The following is a 27,074-nucleotide window of genomic DNA, read 5'->3' on the forward strand; positions in this document are numbered from 1 at the left end:
CCCAGAGATGTCTGAGATCCGTTGAGCAGTAGGCAAGTGAGGCGGGTAGCTGACATGAAACAAGATCTTCTTCCATTGTTGCTGGATTCAGGGACACTGCAATGAGCTGGTGTGATTGTAGTGTATGCGATGGTCCCGCTGCAAACAACTCGTACCAACGGGATCATTTATTGCCTGATAACCCGTGAAATCAGAATCTGATGTTTGGGCAGCAGAAACGAGACATGTATCTTCAGTCATGGCTGGCTCGCCAGGCGCGCCAGGCTCGGCTAGAATCAAGAGACATGGAACCCTGGCCAGCTGAATTGTTCTTGTTCTATCGGTTACGAGGGCATGAGGTTTTTGCCAGGAACTCCTTTGTCCGCCTGAAAAGGGCGAGACATGAATGAGGATCGGAGTGTTGAGGTTGTCAGATGAATCAATGTACACCCGGACAGAAAAAGAAACGGCCGGGCTTCCGTCGTCCCGCGTTGACATCGACATCCAATCGTGCGCCTGCACCTGCCTTCAGGTTGGTTGGTAGTCGTGCCGAGAACCCAGACGTGCCTGGCAGTCGTGCCTGCCCGTCGCAGTGTGGCAAGCCTGGAGACCCTGAAGTGGGCGCAAAATGCCCGCCCCAAGATTGTGTTGCGCCTTCCACGCATTCCGCCATTCTCGCAGGCGATGCCGTCAGCCCTGAACGGGCTGGACTGCCGCTGTGCATGACTAGACACGCTGCCCGCCCTGGGATATACCTGTCGGCGACGTCGTCCCGTGCACTGCACTGGCGGGACCCCAGATTCAAATCTATCCCACCGTCTTTCCAGCTCCCCGTCTCATTCTTTTTCTTGCCCGAAAGGGTCCAATTACGCAAGCCCGCATCCGCCTTTCTACAAAACTCATACTTGAACTCTTTGTGTCGGCTCAGTCCTTGTTGGTCATAGGCACGCTTGGCCCTTGAAAAGAACCGTCGATATCTTCGCCGCGCGTCCCCTTGCCATTGCGATTCTTGCAGGCAACAAACAAACAAACAAACAAATAAACGATTCTCTTCGATCCTGGAAGCCAACCCGACCTGGCGACGTCAGTGTTTTCAGCAGCAAACAGTACGCCTCAATTCAACGACACGGTAGCAACTAGTACGACGCTCTCACGCTGCTGCAGACTTGCAATTGCCGGCATTGTCATACCTTAGCTTCATCCTCAGTCTACACACACCGTTGGCCATGTGTCGGTTTCTGGTAAGACAACAATTTCCGAATCGGTGATCGTGTCAAGAAACGCCTGCTTATTGAACGGCAAATCAACAGGTATACAAAGGAAGCGACGAAATCCTGCTCTCCAAGCTGGTTCTCGACCCTGCCCATTCGATTCTCAAGCAGTCTTTCGATTCGCGATTGCGACTGGTATGCTATTCCCCCGTGTTCGTCCCTTGCAACCCTCTTAACGTTGAGCACCGTGACTCACCACAATGTCACCGCGCAGGATACCCGTCGCGGCCAAAACAATGCGGATGGCTTCGGAATAGGATTCTACACAGATCCTAAGCTCGGTTCGGCGCCTTGCCTGTTTACATCAACGACCCCCGCATGGAACTGCCAAAACCTCCAACGTCTTGCCTCCAAGACCGCCTCACATCTTGTATTCGCCCATGTCCGAGCTACCACCGAAGGCACCCTGAGCGAGGACAACTGCCACCCTTTCTGCCATGGAAGTCTTATGTGGATGCACAATGGCGGACTGGGAGGATGGAAGTACATCAAGAGAAGACTTGGCGAGCGTCTTGCCGATAAATGGTACCTGGGTGTGGCGGGCGGAACCGACAGCGAATGGGCCTTCGCTCTGTTCCTCGACACATTGGAGCGTATGGGCTTCGATCCAAGCTCGCAACCCGAGGGTGGTTTTGGACCGACTGTTTTGCGAAAGGCTATGCTCAGGACGATTGACATCATCAACGAGCTGATTGACAATATCCCAGAGAGTCTAGTACACTCGGAGAACATCGACACCCGTAGTCTTTTGAATTTCGCCCTTACAGACGGACACTCGATCATTTGTACCCGATATGTCGGTAGTTCCACAGACGAGGCTGCTAGTTTGTATTACTCCTCCGGGACATTGTGGGAGACGAGGGAAGCAGATCCCGAGAACCGGGACTACCAGATGGAAAGAAGCGATAAGGGGGCTGACGTCGTGCTGGTTGCGAGTGAGCCCTTATCCTTTGAGAGAGGTATGTTTGATCAGTCTATGCCAAATCAAGTGCTCGGGGGCGTAACTAACAAGCCGTATAGAAAACTGGGTAAACGTACCTACCAACTCGATCTTGACTATCCACAATCAAACTGTTCTGGTGCATCCTATCAAGGACCAGTATTACGAGCAAGATCCCCAGCAGCGCCGCTCTACGGCTTTCGTCAGTTCGAAGGGCTTGGCCGCAAACGAGAAGACGTCATCACGCGGCCCTGCCACAGTTCTCATGCCAGCCATCGAGATTGAGAGTCCCCACCAGCATGCCCAGAAGAAGTTTTTGGGTCCCACAATACCATCATTCACCCCCAACCCGGTCCGAACAACCACAGATACCGCCATACCTCGAAGCCGGATGCCGCTAGCAAACGTTGAATCAGCGAACAACCCGTCTAACATAGCCGATGTCCGTAACATCTCGGCGCCTCCGCAGTTACTACGGGCAGGATCCCAGCAACCACCGGCACAGGGAAATATCAAGAAGAAGCGTGCCTCGTTGACCACCGCTTTGGGAGAGGCCTATTCAGCAGCCAGCATGGGCTACAGCCTCACCACCACCTCGACGAACAATAGCACAACCAGTAGCATAATCAGCACGGAGACGGCAACAAGTCCCGTTACTCCAGAAGCGGGCAGGTCCGAGTTCGGAAATCCGAATAAGATTGCTCAGTTCTTCCCAGAGTTGACGCCATACCACTGAAATACCCTTCAGGCGAGGTTTTCGTTCTAATCCTACACAGCGGTGGGGTTAAATTGGATGAGTGGCCCTTCGTGTTGTTGTTTTTTTCCTTCTATTTGCTTGTGGCTTCAGGAAAGGCGGGTCTATGTCTGGCGTTGGTGGTCATGGGTCTTTCCAGGTCTATTTGGGTCTGAATCTGGGTTTGGGTTTAGGCTCGTCTCGATTAATAGCAGCAAGCGGGCGTTACGATGGTGTTGCGCATCAAACCCCTTACCATGCGGGTTCGAGGAGTGAAAGGGGGATGTCTCGTGTACTAGTGTTTCTGAAGTAATCTTAAAGCAGCGATGGCCCTTGCGCGGCTCGTCCATGATAGGATGATGCTCACCCAAACTGCAGTGACCGAGATCTGCTTGTGTTCACGAGCCGACAGCGAGGCCTTTGAATGAAGGTGAAAGTAAGGAACCCGTTTGTTCGGGTGAACGGATATGACCATTCTGCAAGATAATGAATATGAGAAAAGGACCTCAAGCCAAGCGGGTAACACCATCAAACTGTAAGGCATGAAAAGAACTCTTTAGGTATCTAAGTAAAGGTAGTGGCTACTGAATTGATCTGAATCCTTCAATGGTGTTTGTTGTATGACCGGTCCCATGATGATATATACTCATACACGCTACTACCACCTTCGTCACCAACCTGCCGTGCTGACCTTTTGTACTAGGTTGGAAACAAATTACCCATCATGGCATCGACGCCGCTCTTCACTTCCACTGCTTCTTCTCGCTCCTGCCACAGTGAAGCTTACTCACTTCACCTCTTTCCAGCCCCCGCCTTTCTCCTAGCCTTACCAGGCCTAGGCGCAGGCTTGAACTTCTTGGGCTTGCCGCCTGCTGGGCCGCCCGATTTCATCTTCCTCGCACTGAACCCGCTCACGTCGCCCGACGAGAGGGCGTCGTTGGACTTGGCGTACTTCTTCTTGCCGCCGAAGCCAAACTTGGCATCCTTCCGTTGCCTCTTGGCGTTGGGCCCGCCGCCCTCCTTGCCGTCGCGGCCACGCTTTTTGCTGTTGTTGCCGCTAGGGCCGCCCTTGAGCTCGTTGTCGACGGCAACGTCAAAGAGGTCTTCGGCTTCGTTGGCGCCGGTGGGGCCACCGCCGTCCTTGCGCTCTGTTTAAGGAGGAGGCGGAGGTTAGTTGGCTTCAGTTATCATCAAGTGGGGGAGGGGAAAGAAGAGGAAGAGGACTTGTTATGGGACTAAGAAGGGAAGGGGAAGGGGAAGGGGGAGGAGAAGGATAGGAGAGGCACGTACTCTTCTTGAGAAGATTGATCTTCTCGAGTGTGTCACGCTTCTGCTTGGCACGCTCCTGCTGCTTGGCCACCTGCACCTGCTTGCCGAACTTCTTGAGGTCGCGCTGCTTGCGCGCCTCGGCCGAGGCCTTCTTGGCCGTGGCCTCCTCGATAAGCTTGGCCTTGACCTTCTCCATAGTCTCGTCGCTGCGCAGCGTCTCGGCAAAGTAGTCGGTAGGGCGGGTGAAGGGAACACCCTCCTTGCGGAGGAGGGTGCGGCCGACGCGGGCGGCCTCGAGCGCCTGGTTCATGAAGGCCAGCTCGCGGGCCAGGTCGTCGTCAATCGAGGGGATGGACTCCTCCGTCACCTTCTTGGCAACGATGGACTGGTGGAAGGCAAATGGGACTTTGTCGGTTGTGTCGAGAGCGAAGCGCTTAAGCGCTGTCAGAAGACCTTGCTTGTTGTTTATTGTCTGGCGCGCCTTCGAAATGGCCTTGACCTCCTCTCCTTCTTCTCCGTCGACGTCGAGCTCGTCAATGTCAATCTCATCCTCGTCCTCCTCCTCGTCGCTCGATTCCTCGGCGGCCTTCTGGTACTTGTTTGCCTGGATGCCGGCGGCGGATTGCTTCTCGTTCAGGTCGCGCTCGAATTCTGAGTCGGAATCGGATTCGTCAAGTGCATCAAGATCGAGATCGTTGTCCTCTTCGTCGTCACTACCCTCCTCAGAATCTGAACCGGCCTCTTCTTGTTGCTCTGGTTTCTGCTCGTCGGCCTTGGTCTGAGTGGTGGTTTCTTCCCCCTTCTGCTCCTCCTCGACCTCCATCTTGTCCTCTACAGGGGTCTCTTCGACGACCTGCTTGGGCTTTCTGCCACGCTTCTTCTGCTCCTTCTGGGGCTTCTCTTCAACAAGCTTCTCGACCTTCTCAGCCTCAAGGGCCTCGGTGGCCGGCTTTTTTGTGCGGGTGGACTGTCGCGGCATTGTGATTATGTGGGGTTGCTGTACAATCGATTTGGATGATGAGCTCGAGAAGCGGCAGCGCCTGCAGTTCTGGAAACTTTTTTTTGACATGGCTGCCATTACCCGATAAGATAAGCCTGGTGGGTCGGAGGCAGACCCACATGCTTGGCGCCCAGCATAGAGGTATCCACAGTCCAGCTCCTGGAAGTCCCCTTCACATTCTCTCTGAATCTGGCACATCAAACCCCAACCCTTACGAATTACAATGGGTCTGTGGTGACGGTGATGGTCACGGAACTGCGTTTTCTCGGTGATCTTAAGATTGATTGCTCGCGTATATCACCATGCCTGTGTATCTCTGCCCAGTTTCTCGTAAGCTACCCGCAGCCTGTGTCAAGGTGGTTCAACACGAGTCTCTTGTTACATCAAACTTCGCGTTCAGTGGAGGAGCCTTGTCCCGCGCAAACATCACGAACCTAACCTGGCCGAAACAGATCAGATATATGTCTGGGACGTGAAGCTAATATAAGTAATGAGGTGTAGTCTGTTTTCTCGGAGCCGAGGCCATTCCTCGACGTATCTTGCCTTGATGATCGATCAAGCGTTCCATCTGCAGGTTGACAGCCTTATCACTGAAGTCAGTTACTCTGAAAAGTCTTGCATACGATGGAAGGAAATCCACAATCATAGTCACGGTCATGAAAGGATCCAAAGATATGGTGTCAACCGGGGGGTTTTTTTATTAAAAGAACTAACACTCTTCAAATCCTTCATCCAAGCCAACTCACCCCCACAATCCCTCCCCTTCGCAAACCAAGATCAGAAGGATGCAGTGAAAACTCCCCATATGGTCCTCCCCCTCCAGAAATTCCATCCCGCGAGTCCCCCCTCCCTGCCAAGACAGAAAGGAAGACTTCCCTCCTCTACAATCCTATCCAAGAAATTTCCAAGAAAGTGCGCAAAGAAAAAGGAGTGGTGAACCAAGCGCCATACCCAAGCCCGTGCAAGTCCCACCCAACAAAAGAGAGAAGCATGTCGCGAAATAGCTCCCTCCCAGCAGATGGAAGAGGTCGAGGTTGGAAGGTGTGAGTCCGCCGACTCCCAGGTGACGCTTGCCGAAGAGTGTGAACCACAGAGAAGTTGCTGCATCGTTTCCCGCCGGCGATGTCCTCAGTCCGCAAAGGGTGTTTGGTGTCGAATCAACGACAAAAGAGAGAAAGGGTCAGAAAGATAAGGTGAGTTGCCTGAGTGTCGAAAATTGAAGAGGGAAAGCTCCGTGTGGACGAAAAGTAGTCCCGTGTGAAGTTATCCCCAACAAGAAGAAGCGAAAGTCGTTTATGTGAAGGATGGTGTGTGTGATGTGTGCGGATGTATATCCCCGGTTGACAAAGGTTTTTTCCATTCCCATCAAGGAAAGATCCTCACCGCTCCGGTTGTTGTCAGTGGGTGCTCCCATTGTGCAGAGTCCACCATGAAGCAGAGACAAGAAGCTTCCTAGGCGAGGTTGCTGTTGTGGCCGAACGAGAGGTGGGCTTTTCGATCATGATAGAGGGAAAAGCAGATTGCTGGTCAGACGTTGAGAGGCGAGATACCGATCTTCAGTGGTTCTCATCGAGTGATGTTGCGAGAACAGGATCACTCAGGTGAGATGGGTGGTTTGCCAGAAGATTGCTGGAGGAAAGCTGGTTGGTATCTGCCTCTCAATGCTCTCGTTGGCCCTTCAAGGCACTGTGAGGTTATTTACATAACAACGCAGTAGCCGTTGAAGTTCATGGTGGTCTGGGGGACCTTGGTGGAAGCAGCGGTGGAAGGCATGTTGATGGTTTGTGGGTTGTTTATTGAATGGATTCAAAGGCTGTTGTGGGATGAGGAGGAAAAGAAAATCCAGACTTGGGGAGGAGGAGACGGACGTTCTTATAGATTTTTCACTTCATTGAATTTTCTGACAAACGTCAGTCTGAAGTGTCTCCTCCAATCTTGCCTTGGTATCATCACTCTCAGACCAGAGAGGGAAGAATGACACTGCACCACCGGCTTCGCATGCGCAGCCTCTTTGGCAGAACGAATGCGGCTTCGATGGCAAACAAAACGACGGTTTTGACGGGCTGTCCTATTCTCTCATGTGGTGAGCGCTTAGTATTGTGCATATCTTGAGATTGTACTCGGCGAACAAGGGACGATCTCTGCCATCTTTCATCCCTTTGCTTGCAATGGAGGCGTGCCACTGGATGATGTCAAGAGATATTATGAAAACTTGCACGTGGCACTCGCGTGTACACAAGCCCGACAAGGTTCTAGAACGGAACGTCCTTGTACATTTTGTACATGATCGGAATTAATTATTATTCTTGCTTGTTGCTATTGTAGTATACGCATACCGCTTTGCGTAAATGTTTGGCAGCTACTCAGGGGTTTGTTTGGTTGGCGACGTGTGGCGCTTAGTATTGTTCCTCCTTACTACCTATTGTTTCTCGGCCCCATCGAAAATAAGACTCGAGTCAACTCGACACCAACAATGCCAATCGTTCCAACTATGCATGCAAACCCTTCTTTCTTCGGTCCTGAAACATTCAGGTATGCCTATGAAGAGAATGTGGTACTGTGTTGCAGTGGTTGCGTGTGCATCGTCCTCCTCGGAAACGGCCGTCTGTCGCGGTGAAGTGCCGAGGTTGGCGATGCGAGACTGGGCTATGATTTTTATTTCATTTTGTTCTTTCAAAGAATATGATCAATAAATACAAAGGTTGGTAGTTCGAATTGCTTCCGTTTAGAAGCGAGCAAAGGGAAGCCTGTTCTTGTCAGCGAATGCGTGGCGGCTACAGCAACACAATATGACATACCACTTTCCCTTGAGGGTGATGACCACCCACGAGGCGCCAGTCTCGTCGACTTCTTTGTCAACAGTAGTGTTGAAGCAGATGGCGCTCATGATTCCGTCGCCAAACTTTTCGTTCATGACAGCCTTGAAGGCATAGCCATAGTTCTGGACGATTTCGTACAGACGGTAGATCAAGGGCTCAACTGGAGGCATGGGGCCTGCCCGGCCGCGGTCAGGGAATCCCATCATCTGCTTGGCAATGGCTTCTTTGGGAACACTGAGCAACTCGGACAGCTTGTCGACATCCTCGGCCGAGGCCTGGACTTGCCCGTAGAACAAGCCGGCAACGGCAACTTCACTCCGCCCCAGATGCTGGGCAATGGCCTCGAAGGTCAAGCCCTTTTCTGTCTTGGCCTCAAAGAGCGTCTGGGAGTAAGCCGGGAGGCGGCTAGCGGTCGAACTCTGTGTGCCTCATCACTTAGTATTGGACTTCTTTGAGAAGGGTTAGACAAGATCGTACATCGAGGGAAGCGAGTCTCTGTTGCTCAGGCATCTTGTTTTTGATATCGGCGAAGCGTGTAAGATCAGTTGCAAACAAAAGGTAAAGTGGATAGGTGAAGTTGATCAGAAGACTGTCTTGTACAAAATGAAGGTTCTCGTTTATTTTATATCAAGCCAATACACACGGTTCGACTAGACCGCACGGTTCACGATCGACTGGACGTCATGAACAACACAGCCGCGTGGAGGCAGAGGGGAATACCAGTATGCCGTACCAATCGTCGAGGGGAATTATACCCCGCGCCCCGCCTTTCCTCTTCTCCTTGGCTGGTCGATGTATGTGGTGCCGTCGGACGGTCGGAGAAATGCCGGAGACTCGGGAACAGGCTCCATATATTAGTGTAGAGAACCAAAGTGAGCCGAGACAGGTAATCGCAACTGCCGTTCCGATCGGGGAACAAATCAACAACATGGAACCTAAGGGATCAGAAAGCGCATGCCCGATACCGGTTATCAAGCGCACAACAGCTGTGGTGCACTAGCTCTCAAACATAGGTAGGTATTCTCAGCGTGGACAAAACGATTCAACGTAGCAAAGTGATCTATGGGATGACACCCGCCGCGATCGAAGTCAGCCTGTGGAATGTATATGGCGACTCCTGAGTGGTTGCCAGAAATCCCTTGTGATAGATATTTGATTCGATGATTAAGTACAAGAACGGTGAACGGCAACAACTGTTGAACGGCAGGCTTGTGATGTCAAGACCAGCACATGAACTGAATGTTGCGCACTACTGTGTAAGTGCAGTGGATTTGGCGGTACTTACATACCGTGACATGTTGGGATTGTTTCTTTCAGTTGTTACGGTGATGTCGCAAGTGGGGTTGCAGCAGTGGATCGATTGGATCTCAAGGTCGGGTGGGTCCCGTCTCTCTCCAGCTGCTTCGCTGGTGGATCCTCCTGTCATGGAACAGCCCGGAGCCCCCGTCGCTGGTGGACGCAGAGACGCACGAGCCCCATCAGCTAAGTGGGTACAGATATCTTATCTTATCCGATGTGTGGGGAAATTTTTTGCAACATCGGACATTGAATCCATCAGGGACCAGCATCATCTACCCAACCTTGACATCGGCTGAAGCAGTGCAAGAAGACAATCCAGGACAGCAAGAAGCCTGAAACATTTACGATGCCTCATAAACACACCCGCCGCGAGAAGGACCTGTCGACGTAAGCAAACAAAGGCGTGTTATACGATCAATTGATGGATACCTGACTTCCGACACAGCTTCGACCTTCCCCCAACCCAAATTGCAAAGCCGCTCCCGCCCACGACTATTTCCAAGAAGAAACAGCCTGTACAAAAGAAAAACACCGATGGCATCCAGAAGACTTCGTCCAAAAGGAAACGAGCACCTGAAACTCAGGATGCGCCGCGCGCCTTCAAGCGTCTGATGGCTTTTGCCGAAGGAAAGAAGCCGCGTTCCGGGCTCGACAATGGCGCACCGCCACCCAGCAAGAAGGCCAAGAAAAAGGCAGCTGCCGCCGCCGCCGCCGCCGCTTCCAACGAGACACCCGCTCCCGAGAAAGAACCAGAATCAAAGCCCGAACTCAAGATCCGACCAGGCGAGAAGCTTTCCGAGTTCAGTCAGCGTGTAGACGCCGCGCTACCCATCAGTGGTTTGGTGAACAACAAGGCCAAGAACGGTAAGGATCCGCTCGGTCTCAAGATCTGGCGAACGAGGAAGGAGATGAAGATGCACAAGCTTTACGATGAATGGAGGGTACAAGACGCCAAGATCAAGGAGAAGAGAGAGGAAGAACTGGAAGAGCTGGAAGAGAAGGAGATGGAGGAGGAGTCTATGGGCGTCACTTGGAAGCTGAACATGGAAGCGGGGAAGAAAAAGAAGAAGGGTAAAAAGGGCTCTAGATACCTTGGCGAGTCTAAGGAGAAGGAGGATGATCCGTGGGAGGAAATCAAGAAGAAGCGAGGCGAGGCCAAGGTCGGTCTCAACGAAGTGGCGGATGCTCCTCCCGAGTTGAAGATTCCTAGCAAGAAATTGCTTGTCGGCGGAGCGACGGTCGATGTCGAGGGAATCCCCAAGGCTGCGGGAAGTTTACGGCAGCGTGAGGAGCTACAAAAGGTTCGTGAAGACGTGGTGGCACAATACCGCAAGCTTATGGCTGAGCGGAGACCTAATACGCTCGTATAGCTAGGCTGAGGTGGATTGGGTAATGGCTTGTATTTCAATGGAGTCCTGTATGGCAGCACAAAATGTTGGCATGCATCTGATAAGGTTTACAAGGAGCGTAATCAAATTCTTTGCAGGGTAATGCCATAATACGAAGGAATATTGACCAACCGCGCGCTGCTGGTTTAGGTTTGGATGCAGTGGTCAAATTGTTCCTTTGTGGTAGCCTGGGTAGTGCATTTGATGGTTGCCGACGGGACGGGAGTGCTATGACATCCCAATTCGGTGGGTGCAGTCACCTGCCAAAACCTGTCATGTCGGTGACAAGAAGTGGAAGTGAAATGAGCACTACCTACCCCCAGGTACCTACCTATGTACTCGTCATTCGTCATCGACACTCGCAATCGGGGAATGGCAAGAGCATTACACTTGCAACTCTCAGACGTCGGGAGCTTCCTCCAATTGCTTCCCACCCTAGTAAACAACATAGAAATAAAAAAAAAAAAAAAATCAAAAAAAGGAATAAAATATAAACGGAGGAGAAAAGAAAAAGAGAGAGAGAAAAGGAAAATTTCATTCCCCCACACAACAACGGACCCGACGGACCTGGACCTGGCCAGAAGTTGCCAAACGGAAAGTGCCCATTGCTCTAACAACCTAGAAATTTTCAATTGCCCCTCGTCTGCGACTGCCATCTTATCTCCATCTACTGCTCGTCCCCCTCCATTCACTTGTACCGACAGAAACTCGAAACAGCGGCATTCCTTACCACTTTGCACGGATCCAGTTTGATAACCAAAGTCAAAAAAAAAAAAGAGGAGAAAAAAAAAATATTGCCTTGGTCGCACTCGAAGTGAGATCCTTTCCACCCAAAGCGACACCACCAAGAAATCAACCAAGCTCCCCAGTCCGCCCAACGAAACGCTCGCCGCTACCACCTAGCGAAAAAATTGCATCGCGAGAGATCTTCGGTTCGAGCCCCAGCATCAAACTTTCCACCCTCCTTTTTTATCGCCTCATGCCGACCGTCATGCACCACGGTTCTCACTCATTATGAGCGGCGTCGGTCTCGAGGTTTTGCTCGAGGGTCTCATCCCCGAGATCGCCTATTCCGGAGAGACAGGTGAGTTCTTTTCAATTCCCCGTTTCTCATCCTCATTCGCCTCCATACCTCCAGCCAAGAATCTCGATTCTCTTACACCAATATCCCGCCGCGCTATCACCCCCTTGGCAACAAATATTACAAGACTTGAATAAGCTTGCGCTGCTCTTGTTTGCAGTCAACTTGAGGCTGTCTTGTCGCAGACAAGTAGAAACGCAAAGTGATGCATTTTTGAGATGGACTTGAATACTAACTCGGTTTGATATTGCAAAGGCGTGTCTGTCTCTGCACTGCTGAAAATTGTCCGTCAGTATCACAACACGCTCGACGCGCGGCAAGATGCAACTTCAGGAGAAGATATCGCTGCTGTGGCGGCGCAAATCACACAGAAAGATGAAGAGAAGCTCGATGAAAGCTCTTTCTCACCGGCCGAGATGGTATCGGCTCGCTGGGCCTGGGATTGGCTGCGAACCCGACCCCAAATCTTAATCAACAAGAATAAGCGCTACAACAAGCTTGAGCTACAAGAAGTTCTCGCTCTACCGGAAGCCGCTGAGAGCAATGAAGCAGAAGTCGATGGCGAGCCTGCCGACATTTTCAAAGAACCCGCACCAAAAGCAAAACAGCCGGCGTCCAAGCTCAGCAAAGCAGCTGCTTCTCATCAGAAAACATCCAAATCGAGATTTAAAAAGGCGTTACTTACTATTCGGCCTCGAATCTACCCTGCCGAAGACCTTGTTTGGCAGACTCTCACTCGCCATGGTGTAGACTACAAGAGAGTCCCCGTTCTTGAATGGAAGTGTTTGCTTGGCATTGCATCTGTTAGAGACAAAGGCATTTTGCAGAGCGACCTTCGAAGATTAGTGGATCAGGATAAGCGCTCCCTTCCCAAGCGAACCGATTCCCTTGCCAGGAAAGGCTACATCGCAAAGCGGACCATAGTAGTGTCCAAGATGAAAACTAGCAAGCTCTGGCTTATCGACTTCGCGCCCCCCATTCTGGAGACTGAGACTGGTGGTCTTGATTTGTCAGTCGAGACGCTTACCAAGGACCTGGAGCCCGTTACCTGGCATGATCGGTGGACTAGGGATAACATCGACATGGAGGCTTTCGCTCGAACCTTCGTCGGCGTCGTCAAGGCATGGCAAGTCATTCGCTATGCCGATTTGAGGTCCAAGATGGGCGTCGTGGGGAAACACTGGCAGATGAAAACCCTTGCCAAGAACTGTCAACGTATCGTTGACTTGGGTGTTCTCAAGTACACCGCTGCCACCTTTCCTGGCGCACGTAAAGTCTTCAAGGACTGTCTCAAGTTCATAAGGGACCCAACAGACGAGGAATGGGAAAAGTTTCTTGCCACAGGCAAGAAGACATCGCTCTATTCGGATGCCACACGCCATCGGGAGCCCAAACCTAATGCGCTCGCCCTCTTCGGAAAAGCCACCAAAGCCGATGAGGCGGCGAAAAACGAGCCCAAGCCCAAGCGTCGCCGTATCTTCCCTGGCTGGAGTCCAGAGAAGCCCCTTGCTCAAAATGTATTTGAAGTGATACGGAGCGCAGGCCCAGCAGGAGCCTCGAATCCCCAGGTCAGCGTTGCCACGGTCGGATACGCCTTCCGCCGATACATGGCAAGCCACTTAACCAAGGTCGCTGAAACGCAGCAACCACCGCATCTCAAGCATTTTCAAGTTGTAAGCAGACTGGAGAGGAAAGGGAAGACTTCTGCCTATATGTTTTCTGTGGCAAACCCTGCTGCTGAAGATGATACCGAAGACACCCCACCCGCTGCGGCCGGCGCCAGTGCCTATGGCTTTGGCCAAGTACGAGCAAAATCGTTCCCCGAAACATCGGACCTTTCGCTTACGGAAATCTGCCGGTTGGCCAAGAAGCCTCGTTCGATGGCAAAGCGAAAAGGTCGCCACCTGAGCCGACTTGAAGCCATGTCACAGACCGAGGCCGAGGCGTCCAAAACCCCAGACGATGTTGTCATGTCAGGACAGCCGAACTTTGAGCCCATCACGCCAGTAGACCAGAGTGTGAACGGAGATGATGCCAACGCTGAAAACCTCGCAAGCCACACAGAGACTACGTCTCCTGAGCCTATGGAAGAGAGACCACCTGGTGCCTACAGAGGGATTCCTGGCTCTCTTAACCCAAACCCACAGACTACTGGACGACCCAGAAAGTCCATTGTCATTGTGTTCAGATCGGATAGGCTGAAGGACCTCAGCTTCTTGGGTACTTCTCAGGCGTTTGGCACGGATCGATCTCCGGCATCCTCCATCTTGGGAGGTACCAACCACCCAAAGACCGTACTGAATGCGAGCTATAATGGCATTTCCGGAAAATTGACATTCTCTTTGGAAGGCCGGGCGGTTATATTCGACAGGGATCTGGAAGAAGCTGGTAGAGAACCTCTCGCCATCAAAGTTGATGATATGCTGGATGATCCGGCTATACGGGATGTCCCTGGGGCAGACGGCAAGAGCTTGGTTGTTGTGACCAAGGAAAGTAGTAATGGGACTCCTTCCTGGACCTTCGTGTTTATTTTTGAGGACACGGACGAGCACAATCAAAAGGCCCTGGCAATTCAGAAAGAGATTGCAACACTCAGAACAAATCAAAACACCAGCCAGCTCATAGCTGCTGAACCATCAACCCCTCAGAGTATTGTAGATGATCTGGCACCAGCGAGAGGTGGAGCTGCTCGGGGTGGCCGTGGTGGCCGCGGTCGTGGGGGAAGCACCCGTGTCCGAGGAGGCCGTAGGGCGCAGATGCTTGCAGCCGACTCAAAGCCATACAAGTGCGAAACATGTGGTGGTGCTTGGAAGAATGACATTGGACTCAAGTATCACCAAACGAAAGCTCAAACGCCTTGCAACCCGAACTTCGACCCTTCTACTGTCATAGAACGCGGAAGAAAGCGACGGAGGATCATGTCACCGGAGCGTGATGCTGCTTCTGTAGCGTCGAATGCTGGAGATAATACAACCGTACCAGTTGGCACCCAACCGGAGAAGGACGGGCGCAGAATGCGAAAATCATCAGCTCGCTCACGCACCAATGTCAGAGCCGGTGTTCGAGCGATCCAGAATGCCGGAATGGCTTTTCGTGGGTTGAATGCCGACAATGTCATCGAAAGCGTAGAAGATGCTGCTCAACTATCGACTCATCAGCAACACCGAGGAGCCAGCGGTCCTCTATTTTCTCATGTCGCCCATGTTGCACCTAAGCCCAAATGTGGAGGAATCATCAGTAACTTTTCCAAAGAAGATGATACCCTCACAACACCCAGCAATCCCGGTAGCCAACACGATGCGATGCAGATTCAGCATCTTGTGGACGCACAACAAACACCCCAGCGTGTACAGCCATATAGTCATCAAGATGGACACCTCTCTATTCCCGGAGTTGATGCTAGTCTTAGAAGATCCCTCGTGGACCAAAGGAAATCAGTACCCTCAGTCCAACTATCGGCGTATACCGAAATACCGTACCAACAAGGCCGTCAAATTGGTACCAGCGGTTACGCCTCCGATCGTGCTTCACCTTCTTCCAGAGTTGTCCAGACTTCGTTGTATCCTGATCCTAGCAATGTTCAACCCTCATATGCAGGCTCGGGCCCACACTCTAACCAGGGACATTATGTGCAAAGCCACCAAGATGTTCATGTTGCTTCATATTCATCACCCCCTCAACCCTCCCGGTATTCACAGGAATACGGTCACGCACTGGATAGTCAGACAGTTGATGAAGCATACCGGGAACCGTACCCAGTCAACATTCAGCAGCATCAACAGCCTGCCAACCAAGTTCAAGTTCAAGTGGCGCCGTTCATTCCTTCCAAAGACTACAGTCGTTTTTCCACCGAGGCCAAGAAGAGGACCGCCCAGGCTCGTGACATCATTCTGTATCTTCTGGACAACAACTTTGGCGTTTTCCCTGGGGGCAAATCTCTATTCTATGCCCTGACTAAAGTGTACCTTCGGGCGTTCAGACACCAATCTCCTCCAACCTGGAAGAATCATCAGGCCGCAATCAAAGCGCTGGAAACTCGCCATCTAGCTATTCTTCACACCCACATGCTGAGGACGGAGGCGGGCAGGTTCATTGAACTCTCTCTTATTTTGAAAACCGGCGTCAAGACCAACGATCCAATGCCAATGAAGGTCAAGAGAAGGATGAAGGAGAAGTATCCAAGCCTCTATATTCCCACAGCGTTTTCACCGACGCAGGAAGAGCTCGCCACTTTGGAGGAACTGTACGAGAAACCTGCTGGTAATAGCAAAGAAGAGCGGAAGGTTAACGCAAATGGCCAAAAGTTTCGAAGCAGAAGAAAGATTGACGAAGTCGAAGTCTTTAACGCGCCCTTTTACACTCAGCACAACGATGAGAAAGTCCGCGACTCTACGGATCCTCTCTGGGTATTGGAATCTGAAAAGGCCAGCTCCTACAAGCGCCCAGCGGGAGATGAGCTTTCGGGCGGCCACCCAGAAAAGAGAGCAAGATTGGATGAGCGAGGTACACCAAGCAAACGTGACGGCGCGCATAATGACGATTCGGATGGTTCCACGTGGGAGCCAGATCACACATCCCCCTATCACACAGGCCCGAGGAGGAGGGGACGTCCCGCAAAGCTTTACGCACCAACTTACACGAAACACATAACCGACCAAGATGAGAATATCGAACCCCCTTCAGTCATTGAGGCGATCAAGGCATACGGCCTGTTGCCGGCTAAGTACGGCAGTAAGAAGAAAGAAGCGGCGCTCAGAAAGTTGCACAAATTGCTTCCGCATGTTGGTAAAATAAGGAATCCAGGATTGGGCAGCTTGCCGCCTTGGTTCTTTGACAACCGTCTACGACCTATCGAGAAACGCGTTGTTGAGGTCCAGTTCCTAGAACCTAACCTCGACATCCATGAGGCCGGTGCTTCCACAGAAAAAGGACAGTCGAAGCAAGCAGCGAAGTCAGTCCCATCAAAGGACGTAGAGTCCACAGCTGGCGATGATGCAACATCAAATAATGAAAAGGCTGAGGGAGTCCAGAAGCCCGTAGTATTTCAGTTCGCCCCTTGTACTACGATTCAAGACGAATCACGGGGTTCTTGGTCCTCAAAGGGGTGGCAATTCTTCGAGAACCACAATGGTAGTTTTGCTGTCCAAGGTTGGATGCCAGATCTTGACTCTCTTACAGAGGAGAACCTACCTCGCAGTGCTGAAGCGATGGCCAAGGGCCCAGGGATCGTATTCAACCCCGATAGCTGGAAGGATCCGGAATACGGGAGAGTCACCACACTCATTGACAAGTGCGTGGCGTGGGAACGCTCTTTACCTGGTACCGCCTTACTCACGGCCAATATCGTGTCGTCGAAACCTATTTTCATCAACGTTTCTTCATCGACGACCAAGGCTAGTATGAAGAATCTGACGCTTAAATGGTCAGAGGATCGACAGTTTGGCTTGGATACCTTGCCGTATGATGACGTTGTTCAGGTGGCGGACGATGAGTCGCTCCCGTATGACGGTGACAGCCCCGACAGAGTCATCGTACGACCTGTCCGGGCCACTCGCACGACCCGGAAAACTGAACCGAACAAACCTGGACGAAAAGGCCACGGAGGCCGGCCTCCCAAGATCAAACTTCCTGCCATCAAGACGGAGCGTGAGCACACAGCTTATCCCACCACGGACAATGACTTCTTGCGGGTTTCCGGTGACCGTTCACTGGAGCTGGACTGGAGCAGCGATAACGTCAAGGTTACCGCGTTTGTGGTCGTCACTACACTGCTGGGTGGTGTTGACAGGGTGGTTGATTGGGGTTTGATGATGAGACTCTTCCCCGATATGACGCTCAGCCAGCTCAGGCATACTTGGGGTTCTTTGAAGAAGGACCGTATGTCGAGTATTGTGAACCTGACTGATAAGTTCAGACGTGCTTTCCTCAAAGCCTATGGAGTGGGCGTGCCGAAGATCAATTTTGACAATATCCTCGAATACGATTGGAAGTGGCTCATCAAGTGGGCTTCCAACCTTGACGAGTTCCGTCATGCCGACCTCCCGAAATCCAGGACTGCTCTCGAGAGAGACTATAACGTTACCGGAATAGGAATTGAGGATCGTGAGTGGCGAGAGACATACAACCATCCGCAGCGTTCGGTGTTCAACAAGTTTCAAGACGCAACGTCGGAAGCAATGGCACTGTCAATTGATGAAGACGACAGCAAAGAACAAGACGATATCAGAAGAAGAGAGTTGGCACTTGCCATGGCATTCATGCGATCATTATGCGTGACGCCGATAGAGACATACTCAAAGGAGCACATCAGCAAGCAACGCAACAGCTTATTCCCCACCCTCTCTAGAGCAGAGGTCGAGGGTCTCATGGTGAAGGGTGTTGATCAGCTCCAACGTGAGGGTATCATCTCGAAATCCAACTCCCGGTTCCAGAATGGCTGGCGTTGGCGCATTGCCAACCGAATCACCGACCTGCTTGACAAGGTTGCACACGAGGAAAGACTCGCTCAAGCCCTCGCCTACAAACGGGAACTCGACAAAGCCTTCCGGGCTGGTGAGAAGAAACGTGTCACATATATCACCAACGACGGCATGATTATGGCCCTGCTCAACATGCAAGCCTATCAGCGCGTCCGCATCGAGACCACAGGCCAGCCACACGTACCTATGGGTTTCGAACCGGGCAACTACGAGACGAGAAAGTATACCAAGAAATACCTTCACTTCCGCATAGATGTCATCCCTACGGAGACCTACCGTTACGACGACGATCAAGAGCTGGTTGATTTCCGCAAGCGCATCATGTCAGCACCGCCTCCTAACATGGGGCCGGATGGCGCGACGCCCATCTGGTGCGATGTGTTTAGCCGAGTTGACGCAACTCGGTGGTTGCGCTATCTGTGCGTGGTACTTGTCACGATCGCTTCTAAGGGTGCTATGGGCCCTGAGGAGCTGTGCAAGACGCTCAAGCCAGCGATAATGCCGTTTGAAGCTGAGCTGATCATCAAGTGGGCCCAGGAGTTGGGTATCCTCGGACAGCAGTATGAGGGCACAGCCCTAACGGTGATGGAGTGGTGGTGGATGGTCTTGGACGCGCAAAGGCAAGGTCTGGAGTCTGGTCTTGCTGGTGCTGATGTAGCAGAGGGAATGAGGACTAGGAGAATGTTTCCTGGCATGATGAAATTCTAGCTTGACCACTGGTGTATCCAAGACAAGAACTGGGATGAAGATGTCAAACGGATCTGAAAAGATTATACAGCTTGTGGAGGAAGGTTATGGCTTCTCAGTATTGCTCAAAAAAAGATGTGCTTCAGGTTTCTGTGGCCGAGGGAGCAACTGTTGGAGTAGCGACGAACATTGTGAACCCAAAGCAGCAGATGTGAAAGGAGAAGGGGAATAGGGAAAATACGGATCATGAGCTCATTTCAGATCTACTACTACCATTAAATGATACCCAGCACACTTTCAGTTTCAGTTTCATTGCAAACTATTTGTTGAAAATCATTAGGCACATGCTGTCGACGACGTGGGTTTATGTGTCTTTGCTTCACAGCTCATTGTCTTTCGGTCAGTAATGACCGGCAGATCTCCAGTGTCATATGTTCCTTTCTGCATCACATCAAAGCGTTTCCCTTTGCTACTTCGAGTTCTCTCACTCTCTCTTCTTTACGGTGTGTTTGAGCCTTCCAGGAACATTACTCTCTCCAATAGCTAACAGGCTATTCTGAGGTATCTTCCGTCTTGACGAAGTGTGTAGAGCAAGCATCACGATGAGTGGAACATCAGTGATGGCTTTAGACGCAATGTTATATGCCTGACGTCTGTATCATCCCTTGGCAGTAACGAATTTGACTACTGTCATCAGATGCTTTACTGTGTAAACAGCAATGCCAATACCGAACTGGCTCCCAAGGTCTCACAAAATATGCCGTATTTCGAGGAGCATAATTGGCAGATGTGATGGCTTTGTCATCCATCCATTAACACAACTCGTTGGTCAGACTGAGAGCTATGGTATCTCATGACGTACTGCGACTTCGTCATTAGGACACTGACTGTTATCAAATTCACTTTTTGATTCATTGATCAACTCTCTTTCCGTCAAAATGAGATAAATAAAGATGAAAAGGTTACACAAACTGAAGGGCTGGTTGCTCGGCTTTGAGGATCGCGGACAAGTAGGATCATCGAAGTAGCGAAGAGTGCCATTTGGCCAGCCAATAATGTGGGGAGGCGAACACATCCTTCCCAGACGGACAGACAAATCGATCTTTTTCAACCGACCCAGGCAAAAGAGAAGGAAGTGAAGCAAAGAGGGAACGAGGTGACCAAGGAAGGCACCCGGTTGCCTTTTCCCGGATAGAGTGAAAGGGGAAACCGCCGAGCCAATGGCACCTGCCGGTCTCTTCGTATACATTCCTCGACCATTGGTCGTTTGCTCAAACCGGCGTCGTAACACAGTTCGACAAGAAGTGGTCAACGAGAAGAATACCTGAATTGAAGTACCGATCTACTGCCTGTACTGCTTCTATGCCGGAGCCTGGAGAGCGGCAATCAGGAGAGGGGTTCCGAAACTAGCTGGCAGAGGCTGTCAGAGTCCAGACAATGGAGAGGATAAGAATGTCAACATTGCGACTGCTTGCTGCCTGGCCCGTAATCAGATGATCTTTCATGCAGAACCGACACGAGGAAGGAGGATCAGGGTGGTATACCAAGCATATAAGATGACTGATATCAGGAAATGCGTGTCTGTCTCGCTCAGTAGCGGTACATAAAGGTTCGGAGACAATTGAGCTTGCCGAAGAACCGTCTCCGCCTGCCAGCTGGTGTGGGCGACACCTTCTTCATTAGTTCTGGGTCGTTCCCTTGAGGCAACACTGCATAAGGTACGGAGGTGCTGGCAAAGCAAGACAGGAGGGGGCGACGTCGGTCAATGATGGTTGAGGACTTCGGCTGGCCAGCTGAAGTGCTCCTTGTTTGGGCGATCTCCACAATGTCCAATCCGGACCTGGTAACAAGGTGTCAGGAAGATGCATTGCAATCGGCGTGCTCGGACTTGCACCGTCTGGTCTGTCTGTCCCGCCGTCATGCATTACGAACAAGTAGCGACTGTGGTAGTCCTGACACCGTTATTAGAGGCACTCGGGTCTGTTCCTTTCGACGAATACGGAGGCACCAAGATAATGTGTCAAACTGTGTTGTGTACACGGTAGGTAGGGGCGTTGATGGTCAGAGAAAAAGGGGCACCCATCATGTAGATGAAAATAGGAGTCAGAGAGGCGTCAAGTCGCGCAAAGGCGACCAGTCCCCAAGCGCTATCAAACGCTGCCAGAGCTATCGATAGGACTTTTTGTGCAACATGAGCTGAATGGCCAACCCCAGAGGCAAACGCCACATCAAATGCCAAACCGCTGCATGTCGCAATCTCTTTCCAACCTCCAACCACTGACGACCGCCGCCTGGGAACAACCACCAAAGCGCGACCAACGAGAAGCCCACGATACACTCGACACACCTCGCCCAGACCCCCTCGGAGGAGGCACCTCTACATCCATCTCACCGTCATGGCCTAGCGAGTTGCGGCCGTGGATGAGCTGCGTCATGCCAGATATCTCCCAAGGTAGCCGAGGGAGGACAGGTCAAGTTGACCCAACAAGCTTCAATCATGCCCGCTTGATCAGGCTTTCAGGGGTCAAGTCTCCTCCCAACCACACACTTTTCCCCATGGTTGCCTTGCCGACATGTCCTGCATGTTTGCGGTACCTGTCTCTTTTTTTTTCCTCTGTCGCTTTCAACATGACAGCCTCCATCCTGACAAGACCTTCGGCATTGCCTATTTCCGGTTCTCTATCAGCCATCTTTCTCTAACAAATTGCAGGTCATCCAGCTTCCCCGCGACTCTTATTCCCAGGACAATCTCGAGCTATACGAACTCTCAAGCCACAGGGAAAATGGAAAACGGGAGCTGAGGAGCAGAGAACTCCCACAGTGGCTGACAGGGCATTCGCGGAAGAGGAAGGTGGTTGAGTCAGAGCCCCAATTCATCCCAGGCCAAGACCTTCTCCAGGAAGGCAAACAAAATCAAGATGAGACAGCGATTCCTACATGAATACAAAGCACCAGCTTGCATGCGCCGGCGCGCAGTGGTCTACGAGAATCTTGGCAGAAGGTGCTGTGATAAAAGGTTAACAGATGGATCACTGCCTACCTCCATCCTCGCTTTCCGACAAGGGACTGCCTCCCCCAATTCGTCCCATAGAAGCCTCGGAAGAGCTTCCAACATACCCTAGCATGCACCTTGTCAGCACGAGCAAAGGTTACTTATTCCATATCCTTCCCGTATCCCCATTCCAGCTGAAGAGGCCGGAAACAAGGCGACGACCCGAAAGCCATGCAGACATCCGGATATCCAGCACTCTGGCATGCTGAGCCTCACAAGAAGGCAACCTCCATAACACACTTTCTTTGTACCTGCATCTTCTTTTGCACTTGCTTGGGTCAAGGCTGGCTTCACTTTACTTTGCATTATCGCTTCCCTGATTTTACTTGTCTCACCTTCCACTCGCTCATCCAGTGCACAGGGGCCTCAGGGACGTGAGGAAGTCAAGAGACGTTAGGAAAAAGCGGTACTTTGGAGAGTACGGTATTGTGTCACTATCTGAGAAAATACAAAAAAAAAGCACCAGGAACCAGGAGGAGACGCCACGCGACCTCTAGGCCCTGTTGGTGATTGTAGCTTGTGCTACGCCCTGTGCCCTTTCCGTACGGACAATGGCGGGAGGGATTTCCTTGGTGGCGGGAAGCCTGGGAGTTTGTTGTGCTAACTTGACAAAGGAGCAGCACACACAGAGCTGAAAGACTCTGTCGCCTACGGGAATATTCATGGAATCGCGGTTACATTTACTGTAATACTGTACACAAAATTTACTGCGCGGGGTCTCCGTCTTACCGTCGTTTGGCTCCCAATTCTATGTGCAGGAGGCTTTCAAGGTCCCGAGTCACTGAGATATGGTTCTATCAAGAATGATCTGTGTTCCATACATGAATGACCTCGGAGAGATCAAACTGCCCTATTCTTCGTTTACGGAAAGCACGTGAGCGACCGCCCACTCATTACAACGAGCAACATGTTCTCGAACGAACGATAGGTTTGGGCGTGAGAGATCCTCTACCCGGTATTACGGTTTGACAAGGAGACGTGAGAAGACAGAAACGCATGACAAGCATCGCCTGAAACCAATGAGAAGCACGACTGCAATTTTACAATGTCACGATACACTTGGTGATGTACATGGAAAAGAGTGACTCGAAGATAGGGAAGTGCGCTCTGCGACACGGTACTCCGGTCTTCGGTTCCTGACCGGAGCAGACGGCTGTCCATGGCGAGCTCACCGTTTTCACTCTTCAACAGGGTCGACCCCGCCTTGAGTCCTCCTCAATCATACCAGAAGCCCGATCGAAAGCACGCCATTTCTCTGTTGATGGTCACGAAGTAGGCCACGCATGTGTGCTTACGCATGCGAGTGTTTTTGTTATTGAGGTCGGTGCCTCTATGTCAGGCAGTCAGGTGCGTCTGGCTCTATGTAGGTATCCGGATTTACTGCCCAGTCGTCCCGGCGTGAATTGCCCCAGACTGTCGCCGGCGCATCCTTCTTGTTGTCTCAATCACCATTCATCTCTCTTTGTGCCATCTATCTTTCAGCCGGGCGGCTACTAAAATTACTGGGCGATGCGAGGATGGTGTGCCTGCCAAAGAAGTGGAGCGAGATCATGGGTGGTGTCACGAGCCTCATCATGTTTCATGCAACATTCTCTTTACTACAACATATCTGACGGGTCCTCACACCACCCAATTAAGGGAGATTGGTGGTTCCCCGACAGTCAATCATGGGGAAGTGAGCATGGATATTGTGATGACGACTAATTATCGACATGCTGGGCCGTCAAAAGAGCGTGCCGTTAGCCATAACCGAGCCTGTTATATTATATCCCCAGCGCATGTATGCACCCATCCATCCATACAGACTGGCACCCTTGATCCATGCCTCTCTTGGATAATGGCATTTGGGTCTTAAGGCAACCTGACACCCACAGAGCGTTTGGTCGTCAGGCTCTCACACACCGGATACCTGCTGGAGATTATTCATTGTCTGGGCGGGCTATTGGTATCACGACAAATAGCAATCTTGGAATACTTGCTGTTCCATTTCCTCTCAAGGCCCTTTCATCATGCACCCCCTTGGTCCCTTGCTCCACTGGTCTTTGAACAGAAGCTTACATGGCGACATCTTACCTACATGGCAATATCTGGACTTCTAGCTTTGTTGAGCTGCAGAGCGTACCGTACGAGGAAAGGTCGAAACCCATGAAAAGCCTTCGATTTCCGTTGTATATCGCGTCGCCATTGGGTAACGATGCTTTGGGACCTCGGAGCGTCAAGTGTCTTTGGAGGGAGAAAGACAAAAAACAGAAAAAATGAAGAAGAAAACCCCCGTTGAGAAACAAGGACTAGTTCAACCACAATACTACCGCTTTTACTTACTCAAGCGGTTTTGCTCGAACAGGTGTAGCGCTATGGTTTAGTTTTGATTGCAACTGATTGCATGCTTGCCAACATGGCCACTGTGAGAGCAGCTTGAGAGATAGATATTGGTGGACTGAGAAGCATGCTTTGGACCCCCGCGCTGAACTTTGCTACTCTCAGTTAGACCCGGAGTTAGATACGGTTGAGTGAAGCAGTACTGCATGACAGACCTCCCTCCCTCTCATGAAATCCATTCTATCTCGCTGGCAAGCTGTCTGTTTTTGTTCTTAATGAGTGTCTCGATGCCTAGGTTGACTTGCGAAGCATGCCATAGTAGTCCGAAGAAGCGAACGGAGCAAGGAATCTCACAGGGTTCGGCAAGAGGCATCAGGAGATTGGTGCGCTCATATCTCACACTGTAGGGCCTGTCCCATCACGGACCAGGCGACCGAGAGAGTGAAGTCCGACAACGGAGAGAACAGAGCCAGTGGCATAGCGAGCCAGGTAAGTGACCCCCCGATGATGACCAGTCAGACACCAGCTAAGACATCCTGAGATAGAACATAACTACTTCGAATGTGTAGCTAACGACGTTGAATGCATATGACTTGTGCAGATTTTGACCGTTCAGTGCATGATGCCGGTCATACAGCAGTAGCCGTACCCTGTGGGCTCGGCAAATGTTGTGACACCAGACCGGCGGGAATCTCCCCTTGAGCAACGGCGACTACAACGACAACGAGGATTGACCTGTACTTTACCGAGCCCGGCTGGTTATGGGTATAGAGAGGACGTTGATATAGACAGCAATGACAACCTCAAAATTGTTACGGTACGAGCCTGAAATGGGCAGTTATGGGCTGGTAAAGGCCAGAAAAGGTATGAGAAAGGCTTACTCTCCGCGGTCTCTAAAACTTCACTCTATATCTAGGTATAAAAACACTCGCCAGCCACTGTTCAGTCCCATTGCATTGACGGACAGTAGCAAACAACGGTAGTCTAGTCCCTTTCAACCGTTCATATTCTCTCAGCCCAACTCACTGGACAGCAAGGAACTATATAGGCCTTCCCAACTAGGTCGCTCTGAACAACCCCTATTGTAGCTGAGCCATATATTGCATTTTGCCCATTGCGTACAACTTGTTGTTTCCTTCCCCCATGTCTTTCGCCATTCCTCCGACTCTCATCTTTGAGTGTGTGGTGACCTGAAAGTCTCTACGATACTTTTTATTTTCGACAGCTTCCGGTATCAGGATTGATTGCAAGCTAGAGGTCATGTATCTGCCTCTACATCTCGTCTATCGAGCTACCGTACCATACGTCACTGCGTATAGGAACATATTTCCTTATCAAAAGCATGGAGCAGACAGGAAAAGAGAGCAAACTCCATGCAGTCTCAGGACGTGACATGTCGTATTCCTCGCCTTTTAACCCAAAACAAAGAGAATGGTATTGGTTAGTTGGAAGTCCCTTTTTTGCCGAACCAGCCAACCTCTTCTATTCCGGACGGAACAATCTACTGATTCTTTCCCTCCCGATTTCGAGGAAATCCTAGTGCCAATGTGGCTTCTCTGTATATGAGAAATTACTCTAGTCAACAATATTTCTCCTGTCGTATATTTTACGTTGTGACTTCCAATCACTGCCCAGGGTAGCCAGATTAAGGTACAGTTGACTCTCGCCCATTTCCCCTTCCAAGTTCTGTCTTGCGTCCTCCGCCATTGAGACTCTATACTCGGAGTATCTCTCCTTGACATCTTTGGGCAAAAACGGCATAAGAGCGTTCGTTATATGCATCGGAAATTTTGAGCTGAAGGGCATGATGACAAGCTGAATGACAGACTCTTCACAGACCATACCTACATTTATGGCGATTACATCCCGCGAAGAAACAAACAACACCAAGATGTTCTATCTGGGTAAGTCCAGGACAAGAACCTCCAACGGTCGCTGACAATCTTCCCATTTCAACCCTTCCGGTATAAGCAACCCAGAGCTGAAGAGATCACGGCAACTTACACATCACGGGAGACAGGTGGTAGATGATTGATCACCTATTCCAAACATCAAACTTTATTTGCCTCTCTTACCTACCTAGCATCCACCATTCAATGTTATCTACTATAGTTCCTAAGTAACTCGACGCGGAATGATTGAGGTAGGATTCCATCCCGAAGGCCACATCCTGAAGACCGAAGAGAACGCACGAAAGGAGAAGAAAAATGATGAATCAGGTGTCATCGGTGTCATCATGAAAGCTGGGCACAGGTCTTGGGTTACCTATAGGATGTCTCTGTGACAGAACTGATGTGGGGGGGATCGAGGAAAGAGTGATGAGGGCATCATGGGCCTTGGCGGTATGACTTTGCTGCGACAATGGTGAGTGATAACTCACTTTCTTTGTTTGGTAGACACATTGTTGTTGTGTTGAACTGTAGCTGTCGCGGCTTCCGTGTTCTAACCCACAGCTGCTGTGTTTACCCGGAAAACACGGGAAGGCAATCACAGCCCACCATGCCTGGTGGAGGTTTCGTGGGACTTGACCTTGGGAAGATGCGATTAGTTGCATACAGGCTTCTAGAGGTGGGCATGTCGGTGCTGCCTATAATGACAGATATTGCTCTTAGACGTAAACAGACAAGCAGAAGGAAATGGAACTTCATCCACATCTTATTTCCCTCTGGATTTCACCCATGCCACTGAATCTAGATATCCGCGTAGCGAAAGCACAAGGAAGTCGGTCACACACACAGATACACACACATGCACAGAG

At 51.1% G+C, this 27,074-nt stretch overlaps 6 protein-coding genes across 6 annotated transcripts; 3 read left to right on the forward strand and 3 right to left on the reverse strand.

Moving 5' to 3' along the window:
• The first annotated feature begins 1,073 nt into the window (after positions 1-1,073).
• Positions 1,074-2,987, forward strand: B0T23DRAFT_21570 (putative 20S proteasome subunit alpha type 2). Its single transcript, XM_062833636.1, has 4 exons — positions 1,074-1,220; positions 1,290-1,385; positions 1,465-2,209; positions 2,271-2,987. Exons 1-4 carry the CDS (start codon positions 1,206-1,208, stop codon positions 2,924-2,926), a joined length of 1,512 nt encoding a protein of 503 aa, XP_062697246.1. The 5' UTR covers positions 1,074-1,205; the 3' UTR covers positions 2,927-2,987.
• Positions 2,988-3,448: 461 nt separating this feature from the next.
• On the reverse strand, positions 3,449-5,220 carry B0T23DRAFT_329871 (eukaryotic rRNA processing protein EBP2-domain-containing protein). Its single transcript, XM_062835700.1, has 2 exons — positions 4,214-5,220; positions 3,449-4,071 (listed from the first exon to the last, which is right to left on the reverse strand). The coding sequence occupies exons 1-2, from the start codon at positions 5,169-5,171 to the stop codon at positions 3,716-3,718; spliced, it is 1,314 nt and encodes a 437-aa protein (XP_062697247.1). The 5' UTR covers positions 5,172-5,220; the 3' UTR covers positions 3,449-3,715.
• Positions 5,221-7,901: 2,681 nt separating this feature from the next.
• B0T23DRAFT_21628 (putative cyanate lyase) lies at positions 7,902-8,628 on the reverse strand. The gene is made up of 3 exons (XM_062833643.1): positions 8,489-8,628; positions 7,991-8,430; positions 7,902-7,939 (listed from the first exon to the last, which is right to left on the reverse strand). Exons 1-3 carry the CDS (start codon positions 8,519-8,521, stop codon positions 7,918-7,920), a joined length of 495 nt encoding a protein of 164 aa, XP_062697248.1. The 5' UTR covers positions 8,522-8,628; the 3' UTR covers positions 7,902-7,917.
• An 891-nt stretch (positions 8,629-9,519) lies between these two features.
• Positions 9,520-10,804, forward strand: B0T23DRAFT_21675 (uncharacterized protein). Its single transcript, XM_062833649.1, has 2 exons — positions 9,520-9,697; positions 9,756-10,804. Exons 1-2 carry the CDS (start codon positions 9,657-9,659, stop codon positions 10,678-10,680), a joined length of 966 nt encoding a protein of 321 aa, XP_062697249.1. The 5' UTR covers positions 9,520-9,656; the 3' UTR covers positions 10,681-10,804.
• Positions 10,805-11,533: 729 nt separating this feature from the next.
• B0T23DRAFT_21683 (uncharacterized protein) lies at positions 11,534-19,275 on the forward strand. The gene is made up of 2 exons (XM_062833657.1): positions 11,534-11,782; positions 12,035-19,275. Exons 1-2 carry the CDS (start codon positions 11,713-11,715, stop codon positions 18,964-18,966), a joined length of 7,002 nt encoding a protein of 2,333 aa, XP_062697250.1. The 5' UTR covers positions 11,534-11,712; the 3' UTR covers positions 18,967-19,275.
• Positions 19,276-25,810: 6,535 nt separating this feature from the next.
• Positions 25,811-26,280, reverse strand: B0T23DRAFT_21706 (uncharacterized protein). Its single transcript, XM_062833661.1, has one exon. The coding sequence runs from the start codon at positions 26,156-26,158 to the stop codon at positions 25,892-25,894; it is 267 nt and encodes an 88-aa protein (XP_062697251.1). The 5' UTR covers positions 26,159-26,280; the 3' UTR covers positions 25,811-25,891.
• Positions 26,281-27,074: the final 794 nt, after the last annotated feature.

Source organism: Neurospora hispaniola (assembly GCF_033458365.1).
Source record: "Neurospora hispaniola strain FGSC 10403 chromosome Unknown B0T23scaffold_1, whole genome shotgun sequence".
NCBI classification, from domain to species: Eukaryota; Fungi; Ascomycota; class Sordariomycetes; order Sordariales; family Sordariaceae; genus Neurospora; species Neurospora hispaniola.

What these genes read in the sequence shown, in the direction of transcription:
- B0T23DRAFT_21570 (XM_062833636.1), top strand. An exon ending in TCGATTCGCGATTGCGACTG is followed by an intron (nt 1,386 to 1,464) that starts GTATGCTATTCC and finishes GTCACCGCGCAG; the next exon opens with GATACCCGTCGCGGCCAAAA. An exon ending in GCCCTTATCCTTTGAGAGAG is followed by an intron (nt 2,210 to 2,270) that starts GTATGTTTGATC and finishes CAAGCCGTATAG; the next exon opens with AAAACTGGGTAAACGTACCT.
- B0T23DRAFT_329871 (XM_062835700.1), bottom strand. Translation starts at nt 5,171, where the DNA reads ATGCCGCGACAGTCCACCCGCACAAAAAAGCCGGCCACCGAGGCCCTT. An exon ending in GATCAATCTTCTCAAGAAGA is followed by an intron (nt 4,072 to 4,213) that starts GTACGTGCCTCT and finishes CTCCTTAAACAG; the next exon opens with AGCGCAAGGACGGCGGTGGC.
- B0T23DRAFT_21628 (XM_062833643.1), bottom strand. Translation starts at nt 8,521, where the DNA reads ATGCCTGAGCAACAGAGACTCGCTTCCCTCGAT. An exon ending in AGAGACTCGCTTCCCTCGAT is followed by an intron (nt 8,431 to 8,488) that starts GTACGATCTTGT and finishes TGAGGCACACAG; the next exon opens with AGTTCGACCGCTAGCCGCCT. An exon ending in ATCACCCTCAAGGGAAAGTG is followed by an intron (nt 7,940 to 7,990) that starts GTATGTCATATT and finishes TGACAAGAACAG; the next exon opens with GCTTCCCTTTGCTCGCTTCT.
- B0T23DRAFT_21675 (XM_062833649.1), top strand. Translation starts at nt 9,657, where the DNA reads ATGCCTCATAAACACACCCGCCGCGAGAAGGACCTGTCGAC. An exon ending in CGCGAGAAGGACCTGTCGAC is followed by an intron (nt 9,698 to 9,755) that starts GTAAGCAAACAA and finishes CTTCCGACACAG; the next exon opens with CTTCGACCTTCCCCCAACCC.
- B0T23DRAFT_21683 (XM_062833657.1), top strand. Translation starts at nt 11,713, where the DNA reads ATGAGCGGCGTCGGTCTCGAGGTTTTGCTCGAGGGTCTCATCCCCGAG. An exon ending in CGCCTATTCCGGAGAGACAG is followed by an intron (nt 11,783 to 12,034) that starts GTGAGTTCTTTT and finishes GATATTGCAAAG; the next exon opens with GCGTGTCTGTCTCTGCACTG.
- B0T23DRAFT_21706 (XM_062833661.1), bottom strand. Translation starts at nt 26,158, where the DNA reads ATGGTCTGTGAAGAGTCTGTCATTCAGCTTGTCATCATGCCCTTCAGC.